General features: G+C 41.1%; 1 protein-coding gene across 5 annotated transcripts in view; it reads right to left on the bottom strand.

The window, feature by feature from the left end:
* Positions 1–25730, bottom strand: part of FNDC3B (fibronectin type III domain containing 3B) — a 341048-nt gene that overhangs the window by 78595 nt on the left and 236723 nt on the right. For all 5 annotated transcript variants that reach the window (XM_034999034.1, XM_034999006.1, XM_034999012.1 and 2 more), the window contains 3 exons: positions 18095–18153; positions 10666–10817; positions 8010–8069 (listed from right to left, as the gene is read on the bottom strand). In XM_034999034.1, the coding sequence (XP_034854925.1) occupies positions 8010–8069; positions 10666–10817; positions 18095–18153 (271 nt within the window). The remainder of the gene's footprint in view (positions 1–8009; positions 8070–10665; positions 10818–18094; positions 18154–25730) is intronic.

The following is a 25730-nucleotide window of genomic DNA, read 5'->3' as shown; positions in this document are numbered from 1 at the left end:
AGAAAGAAAGAAAGAAAGAAAGAAAGAAAGAAAGAAAGAAAGAAAGAAAGAAAGAAAGGAAGGAAGGAAGAAAGGAAGAAAGGAAGAAAGGAAGAAAGGAAGAAAGAAAGAAAGAAGAAAGGAAGAAAGAAAAAAGATATCCTTATCCCCAAATTGGTCTTTAAATATACATTGTAAAACCATCAAGCCACTCTCCAGCTGACTTTGTGAAAGAAGAGTTAAGGGTTGGCTGAAAAGAGACAAGAAGTAGTACTAAGAGTCTACAAACTGGAAAGAGAAGTACAAACAATGGGATCTTTAAACTGTTTCGAACACTGCAGATATTTAGGTAGAAATATGGATGTTTCACACACAGAAACATGCTTGCTACTGCCAAGTGCATCTCTGACTCAACAAACATAACGTTCAGGTACAGTTTATCCATGTGAACATTTTACTTTTGCACCTGGCGCCGAGATTAAAGCTGTGTACTCTACGCATTAAAATGCCTGGCTCAATGCTGAACATATGGGCACAATTTCTCCAGAGAAGCTATGAAGAAAAAGCATATAACATACTACTATAAAATTATACTTCTTTCAAATAGCATAAAATAGGGTTATGTTGATTTTTTACCATCTTCTTTCCTATTTTTCCATTTTTTCCTTAATATTGAGCTTTTAAAAAAAAATCCAACTTGAAAATCTACTCTTTTAAAAAGACAACAAAGAAACTTTTGCTGCCTAAGAGATGCAAGGATTAAGCTAATCAGAGTTGGTAAATAAATCAAATCCTTAATTCTTGAGGTCCCACTAAAGATAGAAGAAAACTCAGAATCAAAAGGGGAAGTAAGCTTCCCAAAGCTACACAGCTAGAAAGTTGCCTCAACTGAACACAGTCGTGGAAATCTAACCGCTATACTCTACTGCCTACTGTCCTTACTCATCCCCAAATTAACACTTCTCTGAACACCCACAATCCATCTCCCCTCACTCCACCCAATGAACATAAACAATGGCTAGAGATAACAACATTATGGAAAACAGGACCTAATTAGGTATGTGATTTGCAAGGTCCTTTCTCCTCAAGGTCTATCACAAAGAATTTATGGAGGTCACGCATGTTAAAAGTACTAATGCCTAGTTCCATCTTAAAAGGTAAGAAGCATATTTACTGGATATTTGACCTGTTTGCCTTATGTCCACCACGACATCTGATCCAAACAAAGGATACTTATTAGGATCTCTTCACCCAACCTAATGAAAAGAAATGTCCCTTTTTGCATTCACTGTAAGTAGGCACATGATATTATAAAAGTGAATGGTAGATTTGGCAAGATCATTTCCATGTATCAGGACAGGCTCACTAGGAGTTAAGTTACTTAAAATGAATCACAGAACATTCCAGACATGGGCAGGGTTCCTGCCTAAATTTTAATAGATTGGTTGGATTCTACAGCTGGTGGCTCATGGGTTACATCTGGCCCAAGGAGGGAAAAAAAAAAATCACAGCCACCTATGCATGAATGGAAGGACACAGGCAATGATCAGTACAGAAAGAGATAAGCAGACATCACGCACTTCTAATGAAAGATAATGCCACTATCTATAAAACCTTTGCCAGAAAAACTAAACCTGTATTGGATTAAGCCTCTTTGCCACGAAACACAAAGAGAATATATTAAGCAAAACTACAGGGATGCAATCAGCCTAATTCATACTGCTGAAAATTCTACGGGATAAAAAAAAAAAAATTATTCCAACAAATAAATTGCAAAGGGACAAAAAAGAAAGGGAGGGAAACCTACAGATGAAAAGAAATTTATGAGATACCAGCTGAACGGAATATTCAGACCATGTCTGAATTTCAATTACAACAAACTGAAGAAACAAAGCCTTCATTTTTAGGACAGTTGAGGAAATGGAAACAGTCCCTGAATTTTAAAGACATGAAAGAATTATCCTTTTTGCTTATTTTGGATGGGCATGTGATGATGGTAATGTGGTGCAGAGATGAAATATTATGATGTCTGGACTTCACAGCTGTGTGGGCAGGAGGAGTAGGTGGGGGCAGCAAGGAAATGAGAAGTTGGGCAATGGGTCTATGAGAATCCATTACTGTCTACTTCTGACTGTATCTGAAATTTTCTGAAATAAAAAGTTAAACATCAAGCCAACACTTAAAGTTCTGGAGATCTCTCATTTAGAAAAATGAACCTCTGGTTTCTCTTAGAAGTTAGAGAAAAACTTAGAAGTTCTTAGAAGTTCTACCAACAAAACTCCATACTTGCATAGTAGTAACCAGATAGAGAGGTGGGGCGGGTGCTGTCCAGCTCAAGTCCTCACCACTTCCTGCTGTTTCCTCAGCACAGAGATGGCTTCTCAGCTGCCTTGGACCCAGCTCTTGACCCACTTAGGTTCCTAGGAGGAATTTCACTTCACAGTCACTGGGCATGTGTTTACAAATTCAGACTATTCAGGTTGACTGGGTCCTGAATGTTCACACACAGTCAGCCCCCAAATCTACACGGCAAATAGAGCAGAGGAAAGGAAGCAGGACAAGGGCCTACAAAGGGCTGGCTGAGTGTGGTGAGTTATCTGCGGAGATCTGGACTCAGTCAAGTGCACTCTTGCTCTTTAATGAGATTCTGGGAGTCATAAAATCCACACTTATTAAGCTAGAGAGACAGGAGTGACTGAAGCTCCTGATAGCCAGGTTGGCAGGATGACTGCTGATGGGAGGAACAGAAGATCCTGGTGACAGAATAAAAATTTGAGGTCGTTGAAGATGGACAGTTGTACAAGCCACAAGGAGTTACTTTTCTTGTCTTTCAACTCAAAGAATGTAATAGTTTAAATCAGGACTCAGTGCTTTGCACTTGTAAAAGTCTGTCCACAAAGGAAATGAGATCCATTTTATATGGCAATGTAAACGTGCTGCATATTGTATCTAAAAACCGACATAATATCTAAGTATACCACGATTATATCCGTCAATTAAAGTTGTTCAGTAAATAGATAGCAACTAACTGTTCCGTTTTTAGCAGGAACTTTTACAGAAAAGTCTCTGGAAATGACGCTTTATTTTTAAGAACATTGTAATAATGTTTTTCATAGGATGGTGATGTGTTTCTCTAAGTATCATCATGTGAAAGGAGGATCAGTTTCTTGGGTTAAACAAATCAGCAAACAGTTCAGTTCCTTTTGCATTTATCCCAGCCAAGAAGAATACGTTTTTCTAATGATACGATTAATCTTGTGTTGGGTTTTCACATTTGTTTCAGTTTAAATACTGACTAAATGCTTATGAAACAGGTGCTCCTAAAATTTCAGAAATTCGCCTCCAACTTCCTCCAGCACATCTGTGACGTGGTAGGAGCCACGGTTTCTAGTCAATAACACCTATTTCATAATTCTGTACTGAGATGGTCAACCGTATTTTTGGAAATATTTCATCATGTAATTTTTCTGAGAAATGTTATTACGTGATATCATTTCTGGACAATTTCTTTGCCAAACTGTTAATGCCAATGACTGGAAAACTGCTTCAAAGTTTGTCATGAAATTGCTACCCATTCCATCACTCAAATTCCTGATTATCCCATCATTGTTCTTGACTTCCACAATAAAACGGTTAGTTCAATGTCAGTATTAATTCTAAAACTACCAATTAGGAATATGGTATTTTCGTGTATCTCGTATAAATCAATGAATATAAATGTTTATGTATATAAACTTATATACTTACAAGTATTATAAAATAGTTATTCATGTATGATGTATGTACTGGATTTTTCTCATTTCTCCCTCTTCAACATATAATCACACACACACCACACACAATCTTTCTGTCTCTGTCTTTCTCTCTCTCTCACACACACATACAAACAAGATTCTGTATTGGTGGCTTTATACAATAAATAATACAATGCCCTATATAGAAGCACTGAATATTAAATACACTTTGGTAATTACAAATTGATTTCTTTTCAACATTCAACCAACATTAAAACGCAAAAAGCAATTTGTGTTAGAACTTGGTAACAAATATAAAAGTGATGACTTTAGTAAAAATCTAACCCAAGACCCAACACCTAAATTTTTCAAATTAACATAATAGGAGTATTATTTTCCTCAATCACCAGGAGGGGGGAAAAAAAAAGGCTGAATAGTTAGATGTGCAGAAATTAAACACAAAAACTCATAGCAAAAAGTGAGTAAGAAAACAAATCTTTAAAACCTAACATGTCTCCATATACAATTTTCCATGTGGAATTTGGCCTCCATGGTGTGGCAAGTGCCAATCTAAACAGCCACAGAGGCACGACCGGTAGCACTGTCTGGAGGATTCCCGATCCCAGTGGGCTGATAGGCAGAGGTCACGAGCTATCCTGCCCAGGAAGTGAGGCTAGCTAAGCCCCAGTCAATGACAGCATCCATGATCAAGAGACTGCTACTTTAAAAAAGGGTTTTTTTTTAAGATTTTATTTATTTATTTGACAGAGAGAGACATAGCGAGAGAGGAAACACAAGCAGGGGGAGTAGGAGAGGGAGGAGCAGGCCTCCCCGCAGAACAGGGAGCCCAATGTGGGGCTCGATCACAGGACCCTGGGATCATGACCTGAGCTGAAGGCAGACGCTTAACGACTGAGCCACCCAGGCGCACCGCCCCCCCCCCCCAAAAAGGTTTGTACATCTGATTGGTGAACTCAGGCAATACTCACTAACAGGAGGGAGAAAAAAAGAGTTGAAAATAGGAAAAAGCACTGAATGAAGATATGGAACGATCTGAATGAAGGGGATGGAATCAGAGTGGCAAAATTGAAGGCAACAAGAAATGTAAGAAAAGAAGCCCGAGACAGGACTTTAGTATATGACATGAAAAAGAAACCCTTCATTCTACTGAAGGTGGTGCAGGGAGGCTTCTGCAGGCCTTCATCGAAACGTGCAGTGTTAGGAACTGGAAGGAGAAGGTAGCCTGCTTGGAACTGCTGAAAGAACTCTCTCGTTTCCATCATTGGCTCTACAGACTTGCACCAGGGTGACACTTTCTAACTCGTAACACACAAATAAATAAAAATGGCAGTGAATGTAATTGCTTATTTTGCAGCCATCCAGTAATGGAATTCTTCTGCAGCTTCTATTACGGAAACTTAGTGAGAAAATTATTTCCATCCAGCCTTTTGAGGCATTAGAGGTGACTGTTAAATTTAAAATTATATTTGAGTCTACTGTGTTTGATATGAGCTTACTTCCTGGAACTAAGACGTTGTGAATGTTAACTCAGCTACATCATAAAAAGAGATTTTGCTTTTTTTTTCCCCAGGGCCAAGTATGACATATCTTTATCCAATAAAATAGTAAGTGATATGGTCGAACCATACACAGGCTTTGAACCTATGTCATGAAGTCTTTTTTATCATCAGAGCGTGGAAACACTGCAACATCTTGGAAAAACAAAACAGAACAAACAGAAACAACATTTATACACTTTACAGATTTAGAATAGGTTTGCACATATGCTTCATTTGTTCTCACACCATCTTCCTGAGGCTGGTGTCCTTATTCTCATTTTATAAATGAGAAAACAAGGTTATTTAAGTTTAAGTGGCTTGCCTAAGCACACACCCTTACTAAGTGACTGGGCCATTAACCCCCAAGTCCAAGCTCTGTCCCCTACTGTCACACTGCCTCACCAAAGCAATTCAAGGCAGTGGAAGCTAAATCTAAGCAGGAGTTGCAAGCATTTCGATTCTTCTCTAGCTTGAAAAAGGAAAGACTGTATAAGGTGAGAGAGTGAATGATCTACAAGAACTGGGGACCAGGCAGGGAAAAAGGAAAATCTGGACTGTAGACAATTTTATTAGGAGAGAATTTTTTTTAAATACTAAGAGAGATTATGACCAAAAGAGGAGAATTTTCTAACTCTCTGGCAAGCAGAGAAAGAGACCACATAACGGTAGTGACCTAGGTTGGTGTGTGGTGTCGGTGGGGTCATCCCTGATGTGTCAGGGGAAAGTCTGGATCCAAAGCCTCTAGAGAGTAACTACCTCATGTTCCTATTCCTCTTGGAGCATCCATTGATTATTCCTTTTATCTGCCTGGGAGTTCAAGATGCTTACAAGACGTGGCAGTAAAAAGAACCAATGAGCCAATGTTATCAGAATTTGCCCTTTGTGAGACAAGTTAAAAAGAAATGAAGGGAAACAACAGATTTGAATGGCAAATCAAGGGCAGACTCCCGAAGACATTTATGTTCTTTAAAAAGACATTGTTAGCTCATGAATGAGCAGGAAATTAATAAAGTAAACCTTTATAAAGCGGTAACAATCAACTGTTAAAAGATGGAGAGAAAAGGAAATATATGTTAACAATGACTAACGCGGAACATTTACATGGCTCCCTATATGGTGGTACATTTTCTGGTTCGTTGTTAAATCAACCGTTCGAAAGAATAAAGTATTTCTATTATCATCTCAGTTTCACAAATTACACCCATTTTTTTGTTTGTACAGACTGTGAAAAGTTCAATATGCTTGGGCTGAAGCTAACGGATTCAAAATCCAAATGTTTTGATTTAAACAGGAAGAGAGAGTTGCAACAGAGTTCTATGCAATACAACAACCAAGCAGATAAGCATGCTGAGACTGAATATAAAACACCCTGCTCTTTTACATATGGCTTTAAACTTAGTTTTAAACACTTATGTGGCTAATAAGGTATTATAATCTGAACACATCCTTACTTCCCTACCTTTGTTATAGAGAAAATTGTGGCCTTGATTCTATGTGATTAAGCATGGTTAAAATAGTCAGTTCACAGCAGAACCAGACTAGAACTCAAGCTGCCTCATAATTAATATATGTTCCTCCTGTTCGGTTATGTTCCCTCCACTCCATCATGAAAGAATCTTTGGAAAGTATAATAAAGAATGTGTGCTTGATGTTGCAACTGTACTACACACTTGGATGCACACATGCATAAATGAAGAACGAAGACAGAATCCACTGTTGTGTATTCTTTTAGATAAAATTACAATTTCTGGTCAGCTTATAAATTAAATAAAATTTTAGGTTAAAATTTAAATTTAAAAAATGTTACGGATCACATTCAGAGACCTGTCTATTTGCAAATGGATATGTGACTTTATCTTAAAATGATTAGATGAGCTCTGTAGAAGTTCCTGTAATACTCTCCTCTTCACAAGTCTATGGTTGGCTGGGTTTCTTCCTAAAATTAGCTAGCTCTGCTTTTATAGTAGTCACAGCAGAGATCCCAGAAAAAAATCACAATAGCGATATCAGACTATGTATCGGATTATATGGATCCACTGGTTTGCCGAGTTGGGTTAATTCTTATCAGAGATAATTTGATATTCGCATTACTTGTTTCATTTCAAAACCTACTGTCTTTTAAGGCCCAAAGGTGTTCTTGCAACATGGCAAGACTTATTCATTTGTGCTGAATATACAGTTTATATGTAAAGGGCTTTAACAAACAACTGATACACCAATGGCAAAATATTCATTTCTTTTACAGAAAGGAAATATTATATGTGAAACCATATAGTCAATAGATCTTTATAAAAGTTATCTTATTTTTTTTTAATATTTTATTTATTTATTTGTCAGAGAGCAAGAGAGAGAGAGCAACAAGCAGAGGGAGAAGCAGGCTCCCCACTGAGCAGGGCGCCTGATGCAGAACTCGATCCCAGAGCCCCAGGATCATGACCTGAGCTGAAGGCAGACACTTAACCGATTGAGCCACCCAGGAATCCCTATGAAAGTTATTTTAAAAATCATTTTAAAAATTCAGTTCAGTGTACCATCTGTTTTTCTATGACCAGAAGCCTTACTGTGTACTCCCCAATCACTATGCTCTCAAGTGCACAGCACTAATGTGTGGCCAATGAGCTATTACAACTTTTGGCTAGGCAAGTGCCCTTACCCAAAAACTTTTGAAAAGGGGCACATGATTTCTTTCAGCAATCTGAATTATCCAACATAGGTCAGGTCTCAGATCCTAACTCACCTCACATGATAATCAGTCGCTGGTCTGAGATCTTTCAGGTTACATTCTAATTCTTCTCCACTGCAAAGAAAAATCATCTATTAGTCAATGATACCAGTTTCAACAGTAAAGACAGGTTTGGGATTTGGGTCTCATAGTCATGTAGGGCAATGATTCCAGAACTCCTGTGTGTGATTCCACCATAAACCAGAAATAAACTTGCCTATCTGGTATTATTACCCTTCTGGACTAGAAAATTAGATTCTTTTGAATGATGTCATCCTAGATCGGAAAAATGGCAAGATTAACTTACTAATGAAGTTTCAAAAGGTCTTATCAGTTCTTCAAAGTAAATGCATAAAAACAAGTAAGCAAGGAAATTAAATAGAGAGATAAATATAAGTGTAAAATAACTATACCAGCTGTCAACTGAAGGTAGCTCTCAGATTCACCTTGGCAGGAACCCCAAATGCTTCAACTTCTCAACTCTCTTGAAGAAATCTCAGTGTGCTTCCCTCACATATCCATACTAATAGCTCTCCGATATATACAGATACAAATCAATTCTCTCTTACATAAAACAAAACCACTTATGTGATCAGAAGTTGCAAATGCAACTCAGCTTAATCATGAGGCAATGGCCAACATAAAATAAGGAATGTTCCATTAAAGTTTTTAAAAGGTGAGGGGTGGGGATCTGACTGTATTCCCCAAAAAACGTCAGGGCCACAAAAGACAAATACTGTGTTAGTGTTCCAAATTACAGGTGAAAGACATATGTCCACGAACTGTAATATCTGACCCTGGACAGGATTCTGTCCTAGAGGGGGAGAAAAATGCTCTAAGATAGTATTTAATGAACTGATAAACCTGGAATGTGGACGGTGACTACATCAAAGTATTTTATCAATGTACATTCATGAAGTTGGTAACTGCACTGCGGCTATGTAAGAAAATATCCTTATTCCTGGGAAGTATACTGAAGTATTTAGCAGTAAAAGGCCATGCCATAGACAACTAATGGGAAAAAACACAGGTTGGGAGGAGATAAAAATAAGAGAGACAGAATAACTCCAATAGTAAACCAAAGAGGAGAAAAAGGTAACTAATAGGTGAAATCTGGGTCACTTCCTTGATCTCTTTATTTCTGCAACATTTTATAAGTTGGAAATTATTTCAAACAAAATACTTTTTTAAAGTTGCAAACTGTAAGCCAGCGTCCACACGGTGCCTACAGTTCTTGTTTGACCTGCACTGTACCCTTAACGTGTCTTTGAATTTGCTGAATGAGTTTGACGTTAGGAAGGCTTACATAACAATTCAGATTTCCAGTATTTCTTGGAAAAAAACACAACAAAACAAAATCCAAAGACATCGGCACCTCTATGCCTGCATTCCCCGATGGCAACAACCTATTTTAGGTGAGTGGCGGTTGCCGCTTTCAGAGGAAGACAGGAGTGCTCCTGTACACCTCACCCCCAACCTTCCTCCTTTCCTCACTTCTGTCATCGGCCTAGCCCCTCTGGGCGCACGAGGTTAGCTTCTACCACCAGCAGTCATCCTGCCCCGACAGACACTATTTCTTGGAGCGGCTGGGGCAAATGGTGCCCTGTGTTTCTTTGCCAATTTGGACTTCTCGAATAGAACCAAATGGTTGGGAGCTGGAGTAAGGAGTTAGGATTTTATTCTAAGTAAAATGGGGTGATTTGGTTTGGTGGTAGATTATTATTAGTTTGCGGATAGAGATATGTAAATTATTCAGTTTCCTTTTTCCTTCCATTTTTGTCACTATCTGATCTATACAGAGCATTAAAATTTAACACAAAATAATTTAAAAACATGAGTAACATGGAATATGAGTATCGAATCTCCCTTTCCAGTCTGTCAGTGTCCTCACCCGGGAGTGTGCCAGTGTGACCTGGTTTCTGTGGTGTGGGACAATCCCTTACCTTGTGGGCTAAACTTATTTAAGAAAACCTTGGGCTGGGGCGCCTGGGTGGCTCAGTCGGTTAAGCGACTGCCTTCGGCTTGGGTCATGATCCTGGAGTCCCGGGATCGAGTCCCGCATCGGGCTCCCAGCTCAGCGGGGAGTCTGCTTCTCCCTCTGACCCTCCTCCCTCTCGTGCTCTCTGTCTCTCATTCTCTCTCTCTCAAATAAATAAATAAAATCTTAAAAAAAAAAAAAAAAAAGAAAGCCTTGGGCTGAAATGCTTTCAAGGAATCTTTACTACAGGCTAGAAAACTCTGGTGGACGGTAAGAATTAGAATGAAATGGAAGGAAACCATAATGTAGAATTTCAAAAAACCAGACTAGAAAATGGTCTGGGTCTAAAAAGAGGTAATCAATCATGTAAGTGCATGACTGACATATAGAAAATCTCAAAGTCACGCTCACTTTTTACCCGATAGGTGTTAATGGAAATTTTTCTTTAGTACTATACTGACAAGCTGACATAACCAAGTGATAGCTCATCAACACCAAATAGCTCTACAAAAGTCATTTCTGATTAGTAATTACTCTGGACAAAAATAACTCTTGCAATTATCACTAATTCTTAAAATGAACTATTTAAAGGAAAGTTTGCAAGGCCTCTAAATTTTTCCTGTTTCTGATTTTCCTTAATGACTCCAATTTCACTGTGCGGCAGCGGAGAAAACACATGGAGATACAGGCTACCTGTAAATTATCTTGTACTTTCCATCCCGTCCTTTGTCGGATAAGGCGACCTCATAGCTGTAGGGGAAAGAAAGACCGCTGTGGGGTCCACATGAAAGTCCAACAGGGGGAGCCCAGGACAGCACAACCGCTCTTGCCTGAATATTAGAAACCTGAAGAAAAACAAACACAGACAAAATTATCCAAATCCATTTTTATATACATCAGATACTACATCTTGCAGTAACATTTTTGTGATGATGAGTAGTGGCCCAAGACGGGCTCGGGAGTTAATGTAAGGTACACAGTTTTAATTACGACGCAAAAACCATCTCTTGTACTCTCTTGTCCAGGCCCCGACGTCCACAATAGCTCCCAAAACACCTGTCCTTATAACATAATTCACATTCGATCCTCCAGAAAGTAAAATCGTCAGTCTTGTGTGGGAATTTTTTTTTACAGGTAAAAAGTTGAATGTGAGACTCTCATGATCTCAGTGATGGCCATCACATTACGTGGAAGGAGCCACATCTGCAGGTACTTTCTGGTGGCCTCCAGCCTTCAAAGCCAGTACCTCTCAAACCAGGCTCCTTGAAGACCTCAGTTCCCAGGAGAACCCAGCGATGGGGGAGGAGGACCCAGGCCCAAGCTGAAATGGGTGCTGAGATGATGTTTTACCTCTTCTCAGCTCTGTTTTTCTTTTTTCTTTTTGGTGTAGCCTCTGTGTAAGACTTCATTTGAACAGAGGACTCTGGCACCTTTGAACACCCCAACTTTCTTCCCTTACTTAGGACCACACTGAGGCATGTTGCACTCCACCCACATGCCGTTCTCAGCAGGATGGGGCTCCAGCCACCTCCAGCTGTAAGCTATTCAGTAAGAGACCCTGCCGTGGGCTTTCCGCCCTTCCATCCCAGGTGCTTGCTCTAACTGGTGCTTCCTGGGGCACCCCCGCCTTCCCAAATACACTATTTGCACTCCCATCTTTGTTTTAGAGTCTTGTTTCCAGAGAAACCCAACCTCACGCATAGTCTAATTCTTTAAAATAAGTCAAAAGAACTTGATGTTCTAAGTTTCTAAAGGTTATTTTGCCGCTCTCTGGATACCGGTTTGAATAAAATATTAAAATCAAGAGTTAGTGTAGATGCTAAAGCTTCATGTTCATAAAGACTGTTTGGTGGTAGATTATTATTAGTTTGCGGATAGAGATATGTAAATTATTCAGTTTCCTTTTTCCTTCCATTTTTGTCACTATCTGATCTATACAGAGCATTAAAATTTAACACAAAATAATTTAAAAACATGAGTAACATGGAATATGAGTACCGAATCTCCCTTTCCAGTCTGTCATTCATTCCATTTTTCGCAGAGATCCCTCCATATCATTTCTGCTCCATATAGACATAGCCTCATGATATATTTAACCAATTCTTTAGTCAAACTCCTACTCATCATTCACGACCCCAGCCGGGCCTCACTATCCCCAAGTAACCTTCCCTGAAAAATAAGTGTGTTACCTATCATCATCCCTCTGTTCTACAGCAACTTGCTATTATCTTTACTATCGCAAATCATGTTTATGGCATTTGTCTCCCTTTCCCACCGGACTGTGGGACTCCCTAAGGACAGGACCCAAGTCCTAGTCAACTGTGAGTAGTGGTGGCTTAGTAAATGTTTGTTGAATGAAAAACAAAAACCAAAGGGAGTAAGATAGTCTGAGTTTCTGATATAGGTGCCACAGTGGATGGTAGACCAGCATTACACACCTCTTTAAAAAATCTGAGATATTGTTACAGAATCAAACTCCACTCTTGTTGCTATGGCTCCAGACTAGCATCTCCTCTTGCCCTATGCCCTCCTGCCCTGTAACACACCTTCAGGATACCATTCCCTCTCACACCCCTATAACTTAGCTTTTGACTTTGCTACTTTCTAACCTAGGACCTCTGCCTCAAAGAGCACCAACCCAGTGGAAAGAGAAGGATGCGTGAGAGACTATCTCCTAGCAGATATTTTGCTACGAAGAGTTTCGTTTACATTAAAAAGAAGGCTGATTAGGTAGAAAATCATGCAGCCGAGGTGACAAATGGCTACTGGGCACAGTTCCAAGAACACAGTGTGGAGTAACACCGATTTGATGAATGGTGGTGTGAAATAACATCACGTTTCAAAACAGCTTGGCAAACGCTAGCACTTTAGATACTGAACAAGGATCCATAAACTCACATCCCTTTAAAATCTTTTTCATCAGCTATTAAGAATGTACACTTGGTTGAATTATTAACGGAATAGTGATGTACAGCACTTGAAGCATTGACTAACACAATGCTCCCCCTTCTCCAGATTCCCTGAGCAAGCCTGAAGGCGGCAAAGGGTCCACTGAACGCAGAGCTCTGTGATAGGTGCTCTTCCGATGGGCCAGGCTTTCGGAAGCGCGCTCTGAGAACGCCCCATCATTTTCAGAGAACAGCAACCGTGGCTTCTGGGAATTCTTTCCTAGAGCTAAGAGACATGCCACCTAGATGACTAGCACTACGCTGGAACCAATGGAACACTCCTTGCTATGCTCCTGCTCCCTCCTTTTCACAGACTCCAGGGCCTCTGGTCTCCTTTCTTTAAGCACTGGAATCCTGAGAGAAAGAGTGCTCTGTCTCTGGCAAAACTTGGAACTCACTTCCATTTCAAGGATAATGCCGGGCGATTCTCTGGTGCCTTTCAAGAGAACCTCACATAAAGGGGAATCCTCAGCACCAGATGCATCCTCCAAGTGTCCAGGGAGGTGATAACCCTAACGAGAGATCCGAGCTCTAGAACTCTGGCTGGTTCAGGTCTCCTTCAAGGCAAAAGCCTTCTCACACATTTCACCTTTCTGGGGGGAAGATTTCTCACCTGCGGGGACCACCAAACTAAACTGGGGCAGCTAATCTATCACAAGGGTCGTCATGGCTGACATCCAAAAAAAGAAGTGTAGAAGCCATAAAACTGACTTCCTGATGTTTAATTATTCTACCGCAAACTGAAGTCAATCTCCTTCATGATGATGATAAAAGTGGTGATTTCTAGCTACAAAATTATTGGACAAGACCCAAGTTGACACTTGCTTTGGCACCAGAGATGTAAAAGGGTCTGTTGTGGAGGTTACCAGTGCAAGCCTGCATAGAAATTAAACTGCTTTGAAGGATCTAGAAGGATTCACAAAACCACCATTTATTTCTAAATAATCACATACTGATTAGAAATTGTTGTTGTCTACATGTTTATTAAATGCAGACTCCAACTCGAGGGCAACGGCTAGGTAAAAGCATATATATATGTGCATACACATTAGGAAGTAAGACTGCATGATCTGGTAGCTATTTGATAAATAGTCTTTAGCTCTCTTTCTCTTTGTCCCCCCCGCTTTCTCTCCTGTTCATTCAGTTATTTTAATATTTTTCTGTAAAATTTTACTATCTTAATTCTTAGATTATATCATATGCAAATGATATTATCTGAATCAAAAATACCATTTATTCTCATAAAGTTACTCAATTATTCCTCCCATGTAAAATATTTCTATGTTAAGTTAGTAGCTTCTAAATTTGGTCAGGACTTTGGAATTAACTATGTGGGAGGCCTGCAGATCCAATTAGGGAGTACGTTAAGGAAATATCCCCATGGAAATATTGGCTTCACTTCAAAAGTACCATCATGAAAAATAACAACACAATGGAAAATTTAAAAGGAAGAGGTCAGAGATCATTATTCAAAAAAAAAAAGACACTCAAATCTATATTTCACAATCATCTGTTTCTATCATTCCGTAAGTGCTAAGAACCTCAAATCTTTTCAGATATAGTGTTGTTTATTTTTTCAAGGAATGGCTTCTTGGAGGGACAGTTATTTCTCTTAGGTCAGTTTACTCACTTCTGGAACTGACAAATCAATTGTTTCCACAAGCTAAACATTACTGGATGGAAACAATGCAGCTTACATTTATTTGCACCCTGAAAATAAACAGCCCAGCAGGATGTGGGGGACAACATCTAGCACCACCATCAGAGCTGATTAAACCTTGCTGGGTTGGAGGTGGTACTGATAGAGGTTTCTTCCTAAACGTAGAATAACAGCAACCTTGTTTCTGTGACAGCAGTGGCTAGGACTGCGCATCCCAAGGCACCTAATTCTTAGTCTCAGGACAAATTACCTCGTCAATGCGTACCCTGTTTTTACTCAATGGCTAAGTTATGTGGGTCTCTATAGTATCTGAGTTTCTGAAGAGCCAATGACTTGCTTAATTCAGGGAGTCCTAAGTCCTAGAAAGACGGCTTGAATCGACAAATCCTAAATATTGTTTCTACACCCAAAACAAATCATCTACAGAATCTCAAAGAAAAATATGTGCCTCTTACTGAGAGGGGTTATCTGACATGGTGGAAGGAAAAAACAAATTCACCAAGTGCCAACCGCATCTTGCCTGGAAAGCAGCGGGCCACCCCCTGCCATTGCACAGTGGGGCAGGGAGTTTCACTTCGGCATAATGACGCGCTTTATGCCACCGGGACACACTCCATCCCAAGTCCTCTACACACTGACGATGATTTACTTCTGAGAGTCCCGTGCGCTATTTATTCTCCTACCTTTCCAAGGTGAGGAAACCGAGGCTCAGGGAGCTTATGTCACTTACCCAAGATCACAGAGACAGTTAACAGCCCAGAGGGCCAGACTGCACAGCAGGGGTCCTTCCCTTCCATGCTGTCACCTCGCGCTCTGGCACCGGCTGTCCCCACACTCCACTGTGTAGGCCGAGCCGCATCTGATGCCGGCAGGCCTTGAGGCATTTGTCTCCCTTGCCAGAACCTAGCTGCAGCCACTGCAGTCGGCCCCACATTTATTCAGCAAATATAGGTTAAGGGTTCATGATGTGCCAAGGACAGTGCTAGGTATCAGGCACAAAGATAAATAAGACATGATCATGAATAAGAACTTCAGACAGAGACAGGGGAGGAGAGGCAGGGAGGGAGAGGAGGGGACGGAGGAAAAAAAAATGTGTAAGACGACTAACTGGGCTGGGAAGGGCAAGGGGGCGGTCACCAGGCAGACAAGATTTATGTGGGGACCAGAGGGGAAATAATGACACCCAAAATAGGTCCACATCCTAATCCCTGGAGCCTATGAAGATTTTGCCCTGCCAGGTAAAAGGGACTCTGCAGATGTGATTAACTTAAGGATCCTGTGAGACAGAGACTATCCTGGGTTATTCGGGTGGGCTCAGTGTAATAGCAAGCGTTCTTCTAAGTGAAAGGAGGAGGCAGGAAAGTCAGAGAGGGAGACAGGAGGATGGAAGGGGCCACAAGCCAAGGGATGCAGGCAAACTCTAGAAGCAGCTGGAAAAGATAAGGAAACAGATTCACCCCAGAGCCTCCAGAAAAAAACGTAGCCCTGCCAATACCTTGACTTTAGCCTAGTGAGACCATTTTGGACTTTCTGACCACTCAGATGACAATCTTATCAATGTTACAGCTCATGCCATATCTGTTTACATATAAGCTGGTCTATTGATCTTGCTCTAAGAAGCACAGAGTTAAGTGCTTAATAAATGCTGAATCAAGGAAAGGACTAATGCATTTAAATAGTGCTCTTATCTTGCTAGAGCCACATAATCCTAATAAACACAAACTCCGTCACTTCTGCAGTCAAGAAACGACTAGGAATAACTCAAGACAAACATGGTGTGTGTTCACAAGAGCAAGACTGGACTATGAAGTTTTGTGACTGGATCTGAGACTGTCAACTAACCAGTTGCTCTGCCTTTGCACTCTGATCCTGACTCCTGTCTTCCTCATGGAGTTTTCTTCATTCTGCTGTACCACAAATGTAAGCTTCTCCCATGATTTTGTCCCCCAAGCTTTTCTAACCTCTCTCCATGCTCCACCCCCACTCCGACCCCGCCCCCCGGCCAGCCCCGAAGATATCAGCCACTCCTCTCTTGAACCGTAACTCCATGCAATGTGATCTCCTGATCGAGGTCTCGTTCCCCCTTCTCTCCACAGCACTGACCTACCAGACACTCGCGACTGCCCACTGGGTTTACCTCTCTGTGTGCCCTGCTAGTGAAACAAACTCAGTAAGTCTAAAAATTGCACTGAAGATATACAAAGGACACAGAGCCCATTCTAGAGGAGCTCACAGATTACCGGGACAGACCCAGCAACAAGTAAATGGCGTACAATGTATGACATACCTACACACAGAGCACAGTGAGGCTGGAGGAGTAACAATGGTTCTAAGTACTGTGGAGAATCCTACTTAATGGGCAGGGACAGCCATCCAGGGAGACTCTCAGAGGAAGCAACTCCTCAGTGGAGGCATCTAAGCCTGAGAGCCCAGCTATCTGTGACACCAGATATCTGACACGTTCTAACACCTTACTGACATCTCTCCACGGCTCTACTATCCATCCTCTCCTTGCCATGCCTGGGGCCGCCACCCGAATTCTGCCTCCTACAGCCTCTACCCACACTACAGTAACAGATTCCTGACGCCTGCCTTCCTGGGCTCATCCTCTTCTCAAACCAGTGCATCTGTCAACTGGTTGATCAGCTTGAAAGTATAGCCCTGACTATGGAACTTCTCTGCTCAAAAACTCACAATGGCTACCTGCTCCTTACCAGAGTAAGGACAGACTCCACCACCCAACACCAATGCCCCACTCCTCTGCAAGTTCCCTGCTGGCCCCGTCCTCCAACATTCCTCACGCTTTTAGGGTTAGTCAAACTTAACTGTGTACCCTGATGCATGTGTGAACTCTTCTGTTAAAAAGCCTCAGTATCTGAAACACATGAAGGATCAAGGTTTCCCAACTGGGCCAGCAAACAGCCAAAGAACTTTGGCTCTCTCACCTCAGATGAAAAGCTGAGTCAACATTTTGAATTTTTCACTTGAATTTCAAAGCATTTGGCAAAGTCAAACTTAAAACCTCACAATATCATCATTCCTACCAATTTTTCTTTTTGCCATTACACTCAATATTTTGGACTTACTTTTCTCAGCTAATATTTGAATACCTTTTTGAAATTTACCTGGAAAAATAGTCGGAATCACCGAGGTTTTCAAAAATTATTATTACTGCATTTACACAGGTTAAAGGAAGTCACCAAAAGAAAATTCTTCTGTGGACCTGTGGTGGGGAGGGTGTGAGGGGGAGGATATGTATCCTTGGATGTAGGGAAGAATACCTAATTGCATTCAGAATATCTAAATAGAGAAAAACATTTTGGTGGATTATGACTGAATAGAAAGACTGCTGTTCTATATTTTCATGCTCCATTAATACCAACACTGTTTCATAGTTTATAAATAACCAGCAATAGGAAGGGGCCCTTTTGTTTACCTACTATGTGGTGAAAGAAAAGCACACTTGAAATGCTTAAGAATGTGTCATTTATGCTGAGAAATCCAGAAGACATACCTGTGGTTTCTCTATTCCTGAAAGAATGTCTTGCACCCTCTTTACTTCCAACTCATATTCTGCATGGAAAAAGAGAAAAACAGAACGGTTAATACCAGTAGAAGGCAATGAGGTTGTCCAGTTCCTTCTCCAAGGCCTTTAACTAGAGCTACCATGAAGTCAGTTGCCTGTTACCATAAACTTTTGGTACCGTGCACAGGATAATGAAAAATCGGGAATGGGAATGATGCCGGGGTGGGGATTTCACTGTGGCTGGGCTAACTTGCCACTATACCGATCTACATATTCACAGAGTTGATGAGATTAACACCGAGTTCCATCTAACAATGCAGCAGGCAACAGAAAATAAAAGGTCCTACGAAGAAGGCGGGGGAGACTGGAGCAGCTAGAAGCTGAGAGCAACGAAGAGATGAGGTTGAAGAGACAGTGGCCAATTCATCCGGGGCTGTGAGTTCAGATTTTTTAGTTCAATTTTTATTCTAAGCTCAATGGGCAGCCACTGAAGTGTTTATGTGGACGGACTGACATGGTCTTTTTTTTTTGAAGTCTGGAAAGAGCTGGTTGGCTTTTCATGAATAATGGACATACAGAAGATGGGAGGGGACGCAGAAAGATCAGTCAGTACATTGCTGCGCTGGTCTGGGTGGAGGACAGAGCTCGCCTGGGCTGGGGATGGTAGCAAAGACAGGGAGAACAGAACTGGTTTTAAAGGCATAGGTGTTGAAGGATTGGGTATGATAAGCAAGGGTGAAGGAATGAAAAGAATCAATGATACTTCCCAGGTTTTGGCTTGACCAACTGGATGGATGACGATATCTTTAAGTAAGATGGGGAAGTGGGGAGATTTTGCAGCGGGGCAAGAACTGTTTTAGAAATAAAAGGGGAAGAGTGCTTGAAGTAGAGAGGATGGGGAGGGAAGAATGTGTATTTAAAAAGATAAATAAGAGACTTTAAACATAAGACTATGTTTTGTAGAGGAACCCCATGACTTTCACAACCTACTTGATGTAATCTAATTTTGAACTTACAGATTTATTTAACTATTAAACCTAGTTTATGATGTAAATGCTAGAGTTACATGATTGCCAAGCGTATGTCCTCACCCTCAAAGAGTTCAAGTCTAATGGGGGAAAATGAAAGCAACAGGCAATTCCATGTGATAGGCTCTGGTATAGGTAACCCGAGAGAACATGCTAGAAGGCTACCTGGGAACCAACATCTCGCTGACCCTGTAGACAAGCAGGCATTTGGAGGTGAAGAGGGAAGTGGAGCTAGGGGGTGAGAGGTCAGGAGGCCCAGCTCTTCCCCCCAGGCTGTTCATACTCATCGCTCAGGTCTAATCTCGAAGTCACCTTTTCAAAGAATCCCACCTCAACCCCACCCCCTGTCCAACCTCCAGTCATTCTCATATCCTACTTATTTCCTTTCTACTGATTACCACAATCTAAAAATCCTCTTGTTTATGTGTTCCCTTGTTTATTACTTGTCTTTCCTGCTAAAATATACACTTCAGGAAGGCAATGATGCTACAGACTCAAAATAATTTCTTTTCCGTAAAGAATCAGATAGTGAGTATTTTTGTTGTTTAATAAGTGAACCAAGCCTACGTAAAGAATAATAAGACTTCAAGTTGGCACCACCCTAAACTTTAAAAGGATCAGTTCATTTTTTCCTATTGCATTCTATTTAGTAGAACGTGTTTACCTCTGCTTTGGTGAGAAAAAGAAACGGGCTGGTGGCAATACAGGTGTTTAAATTACAACTGAAAGAAACTTCACATTCAAAAGACCAAATGACAACCTCGTTTATAACCATGTATTCATGATAAGATGCAGATAATAATTTATACCCGTAAGTCAAACACGTACATACCCTCACACTTTCTGGAAGCTCCTACTAAGAAAACTATAAATAATGTGTATCTGAGAAGCTACCTGTCAGTAAAAAAACAAACTAAAATAAAATAAGCACAGTTGCAGTAAATGAACTGGTTCAGTCGTTAAAGACAAAACTTTCTGAATCTCTGGTTATTCCAGAGTTTGCTGGACCCTGTGGTTACGAACACTCACATAAATAGCTACATTCCTACAACTAGCTGAAGGAGGTCACTGCTTCCTTCTGCCCGCACTGACACAGGACGAGAAGCCCGGAGCCAGACACTATCCTTGAGGTAATGAAGGTTTAGACTAGAATGGAGATAATCACCTATTCAACAAAAAAGAGGGGAAGAACTAAAGAGCTCAGCAAAAGAAGAATCCTCAGGACGACGTACCAGATATAGGGCATGAAAGAAAGGAGTGAAAAGGCACGCTTTGTCCCACAAAAATGGAAGGCCCCTCCCCCTCGCCAGCTTTCAAACCCAGATGACAGGAGAAATGGTCAGGCTTTTGACAGAAAAGGGAAAAATGGGAAAGGAGGTTGGATGGGGGGGGGTGGGGGGGAGATCTGTTTAAAACAGAAAAGAGTGGGTTTCAGGTAAGAGCCAGAAATACAAGTGAAAGGTCCTGACTGGGATAAAAACAACTTCCAAAGGGAGGTCTGGACTGTCCCAGTCTGTCTGCGATTATAGCGAGGGAAGCCGACATTTCCTGAGCACCCAGGTACGTGCTTGTCGAGGCACCATCCCCTGGCTCAGTTCTACAACATGCCGTGCAAGATGGACCGTCTCCGCTCCACCTCATAGCAGTGGGCAGGACCGAAGTCTATTTTGTGCGTCACGGTTTTCACCTTGGGGGCTGAGCTCCACACACGCAGGTGCCTTTGTCGACTGAGAAATGAAGAGGAGGAATGAAGGAGGGAACAGAGGCCCAGCCAGCAGACACCATCTCCCCGGGGCCACAGACTAGTGTGTGGCCCAAAAGCAAGTAGAACCTTGACTGTGTGGCGACAAATGAGTAGGGCTCTGGGGGTCACGAGGGAGAGCACGTAGAGAGAGAAGAGCTGAGGGTGGTGGGTGTTTGCACTGGGGTGCATGGAAACAAGAAGGTGGCAGCAGGAAACTGCCCCCCCCCACCACCCCCAGGTCTTACCAGAGGGCCTAGGTTGTTGGGCTTGTTTCTTTCTTTTTTTTCTTCCCCCATCTCCAAGAAAGCTGTCAAATAAATAGAGCAAAGGCCTTTGGATCTGGGGGAAGGTATGTGAGAAAAGGAAGAAAAAGTAGGCCATGAATGGAGCCAAATAAACAAAGGATTCTGAGAAGATCAAAAATAAAAAGGGCAGGGCAAGGGGAGGAAAGGTAGTGACGGGACAATCACTGGCCTATTATATCAGGAGAAATGCAGTTTCAAAGCCAGACAGGATTCTTTCTTTCTTTCAAGGGTCTAAATGGTGAATACGGAAAAAGAAGAGAAAAATGCATTCACACCACATTTACTGAACGCTTTTCCATTTGTGCTGCCCCAGACTAAGAGGAGAGAGTAAATAAATGCCAGGCATAAAATGTGCACACACAAGAGTGAAAATAAAATCCGTTGAACTGAGCTAAAGCGAGTTACTTACTGCATGTAAAATAAACTCTCGCATGAAAAGCTAGCAATCCGGTATGAAATGCCAAAATTCACAACTCTACCACCTAAATAACCGAGTTCACTCCGACCCTGGCCTACCTCTCCTGAAGCAAGATTTAACTCTGCCTCAGAAAAGTCTACGAATTACCTCCCTTTCCACGAAACAGCTTCAGAGCTCAGCTATCCAGGATATTCCGGAGTTTGGATCAAGCTTTCGCTTGCTTGCCCTTTCTTTTCCTCTGTGGCTCTGCCTCTCCCTTTCTTATGCTCATGCACACACATGCCATCTCGTGAATAAGGACAAATAAACAGTTGCTAATGCTCTCACAAAAATTTATAAACAAAACCAGAAAGAACAGTTCTGATGACCTGCCTTCAGGAATCTTTTTTTTTTTTTTTTTAAGATTTTATTTATTTGACAGAGAGAGACACAGCGAGAGAGAGGGAACACAAGGAGGGGAGTGGGAGAGGGAGAAACAGGCCTCCTGCTGAGCAGGGAGCCCGATGTGGGGCTCGATCCCAGGACCCTGGAATCATGACCTGAGCTGAAGGCAGATGCTTAACGACGACTGAGCCACCCAGGCGCCCCCAGGGTATCTTTTATATCAAGTTAAAAAGAAAACTAGGTCTCGTTTGTTTCTGTTTTTACCTCCTTAAAGAATCTGGTGTGTGACAACTGAACAGCAAGCAGATTGTCCTAGAATTAAAAAAAAAAAAAAAAAAGCCAGGTTCTGGCACAAGGTTGTAGGACGAGGTTCTTTTCACTATCAGGCCTGCCTTCTTCCCTCTGGTTTGCAGCAAGTCAACTAATCCAGAGGCAAATCTTAGAGGCCAACTTTGTATTTCTTTCTCCTCGAACTGAAGCTGCCCTGAACTAAGCCAACAGATTAAAATCATTTTCCACCTGCTTTTTGTTGCCACCATGGCTGATGTGGATGGACATGACAACCCACCTTTCACATCACTACCTTCTTAATATTTGAAAGCCTTTTCCTTGCAGTGAAGACTGCTGATCAGTAGAGAAGGATCACAGGGTACTCGCTGACAGTGCTCCAGAGAACGGGCATTTTGTTTCGCAGGGACAGACACCTTTGGGGACAGGTAATTTCTTAAAAAGGAGTGAAGAGGGAAGCCCCTGGTTTAAACACATCCCAATGAGCTGAGAATCTCCCAATTTGCAAATGCCAAAAAAGGGGGAAGGGGGCTTCAGCTCAGTAACTTACATGTTTCTTCTCCCAAAAACAAATCTTCTCCCAAGAAAATAAAGCATTTTTTAGCAAAGGGAGAGTTAAAACAAAAATACACAAGCAAGCAAATACGTTTTTTTAAAAGAAAAAAACAAACCAAACCAAACAACAACAACCCACACACATAGAGGGAGTATGTGTCATGTGAAATTTAAACTTTCCACAAATAATGGTTTTCGTGTTTGCTCCAAAAAGAACCGTAGGTTCAGACTGTTTGAATAACTGTAAGGCCTAAACTAATTAAAATATCCCCCTTTATAAACACAATTTACTTCTTTGGTTTGCTTCACATTTTTTCCATCTTAGAAAAGAAATAGAGCTAGACACTTAGCTGCTAGCTATAGAATGTATTTATGGTTGTAACAGCCCCTTCATTCCAATGGAATGACATCAGCATTACTTCTCAGTAAACCTTCTGTCTAGTTCTCATCCGCATGGCTCATTTACAGATATGCCCGGCATAACATAATATGCTTTCTCAGATCTGCCAAAGAGCTGACTTAGCTACTATCTTTAATACATTATATATAATAAACTAGGGGCGTGGAAAATATGCAACTTCTGGTCATGCCCATTTTTGGGATAAGAGGCTTAAAACCACTAAATACTCAATAAAAGAACTAAATGAATGGAAATAAATACTTCTGGATGAAAAAGAAAAATATGACGCAATAGTGAGGAAGATTAAATATGCAATCACTGCCTACCAATGCTAACAATAATGAATGGGGATGAGGTAAGACGGTTTAAGAATGCTTGTTGAATTGCTTTTCTAATAAAAAAAAAAAAAAATCCGCTATCTTCATTACCTATGCGGAGAAAAAAGGATCAATAAATGCATACAAAAGTAGTATTAAATGCTTAAAGGACCTCCATTTAGTGATTATAATCTAGAGTTAATGGCATTAAAATCAAATATTAAAAATGTACAAAATCACAAGGAATACATTTACATAATCTAGGAACAATGCAGTTAATCCCCAAGGACAAATATTCCAGAAATACCTTCAGGTATCAATCATCCTGATGCTTAAAAATGCAAAGATCTCTCTAGCCATTTAGCTGGTTAAGTGGTTAGTTACTCTATTGGAAATTCTGAAAGATAGCCAAGGGAATACCAGACTCTTAGCACTAAAGAGAAAGCAGCAGGCAGGGGAACGTATGTTGTGGGAAGTTGCCTTCCAGTCTAGGAAAATATTTTCAAGGGAAATTGGGCTCCCAACAGATTCTGGAGCCTTAAGAGAAAGAGCAGAGGAGAGATGAATTCCTTTTGCAGGTGGAGTGCCCGGCTGGACAGGAGGGATGGCCAGAGAATGTAAATGGGATGGCGGGGAGGGGGCGGGGGGGCTGATTTCCTCTGAGCTTTTGCTGGTATTTCCAGAACTGAGTAGAAAGAATGATTTTCTTTCCTGGCCCAAGATTTGAGCAAAATTCTACTGGGAATATTCACATTAATCCCCTCGTAGGCAAAAATGGACCACTTTGGACAAGAGTTATCTAACATTATGAGTAGGAAGAGGGACAACCCAGAAGTGCTAGGTCTGGGACTTGAATGAAAAGAGAAAGCACCAGATACAATCCCTTTGTTGACTCCCAGGTCAACTCAAAGTTTATCTCTCAACCACTTTCTTGGAATGCCAACTTAACTGGGTTGGTTCTAACTGAAATACCAGGAGATTCTATGTTCATTTCCGTCAAATTCCCAAAGAAAATTCTTGTTTACTTCACAAAAATCATATTTATACATGGAACTGGACAAACACAGCTAGTATTTTTAAGAACATCACATTAAACAGGGATGAAAACCCCTCAAAAATGGATGAAGTATCACACAGATATGCTTGCCTGGCAAGCCTGACCTACAGCAGTCCTGTCCTTTCCCTCCCTCTGTGTGTTTGAGACCTTTCACTGGCTAGCTGAGTCCTAACCTGTGCCAGATATAGCTCTTTTATTTTGGGGGAAGGCTCAACTCCATGATTATCCAACTAGAGCTGGTACCCTCCCTGGGTGTGTAACAGGAAGGCAATCGCTTAAACACAGGATAGAACGACTTACAAAGGTAATTAAAGTTTATACACTACTTTCTGCATTGGCATCTGTAAATGTTTCCACAAAATGTTTTTTCATTAAGACTTGGCATGTCAGATTGAAAACTTCTCAAGTGGCTTTATTCAAAACTTTTGCAAGACTGTGTCAACTGACAGGCAGAATCCAGAGAGAACAATTTTTTAACACATTAAATCTGAAAGAGAATTTTAGTATTTATACCACCTATATAGCAAGTTTTGAACACTTTTTACACCTACATTTTCTTAACTGATGTCCCACATGACTAACATATACATTTGGGGATGAGGACGGATATTCAGTCAACCCAGTGAAGCTCATCAGCTGAAATGGGGATCAAATTCAGAGCTAACTTCGTGTGCTAGGGCTCCAAATAATTCCCCAGAGTTTTAGCATATGGAAAAGTCCTTACCACCTGCGGTACAACTGACCTCACCCAGGAAATCTGCAAAGGATAGATGTGTAGGTACATATTCAAATGCCTATTAGCCACCAGGCAGGTAATGTCAATGAGTAAAAGAAGGTGGACATATTAGGCAAAAGTGAAGGGTAAAGACTGTGGAAAACTGAAAAAGCCCTCCCTCTATTTAACAGGGGGAGCTGCTACAGCAATCAGTTATTGCCAGGCAGGATCACTGGTCTAAAGTTGACCGATTTTGCCATTTTTCCAGAGAATCTAGAAATGGGAAAATTTTCATGAAATTGCCTGATTTGTACAAATATACATTATAAAACATTCTTAATCTATTGAAAAGTGAAGGAGTTAGTACTATGAACACCCATATGCCTTTCACCTAGACGGATCAATTGCTAACA

Source organism: Mirounga leonina, unplaced genomic scaffold, assembly GCF_011800145.1.
Source record: "Mirounga leonina isolate KUSES-001 unplaced genomic scaffold, KU_Mleo_1.0 Mir_115, whole genome shotgun sequence".
In the NCBI taxonomy this organism is placed as follows: domain Eukaryota; kingdom Metazoa; phylum Chordata; class Mammalia; order Carnivora; family Phocidae; genus Mirounga; species Mirounga leonina.
The sequence above is the reverse complement of the archived record's forward strand: the minus strand, read 5'-3'. Positions and strand labels throughout refer to the sequence as shown.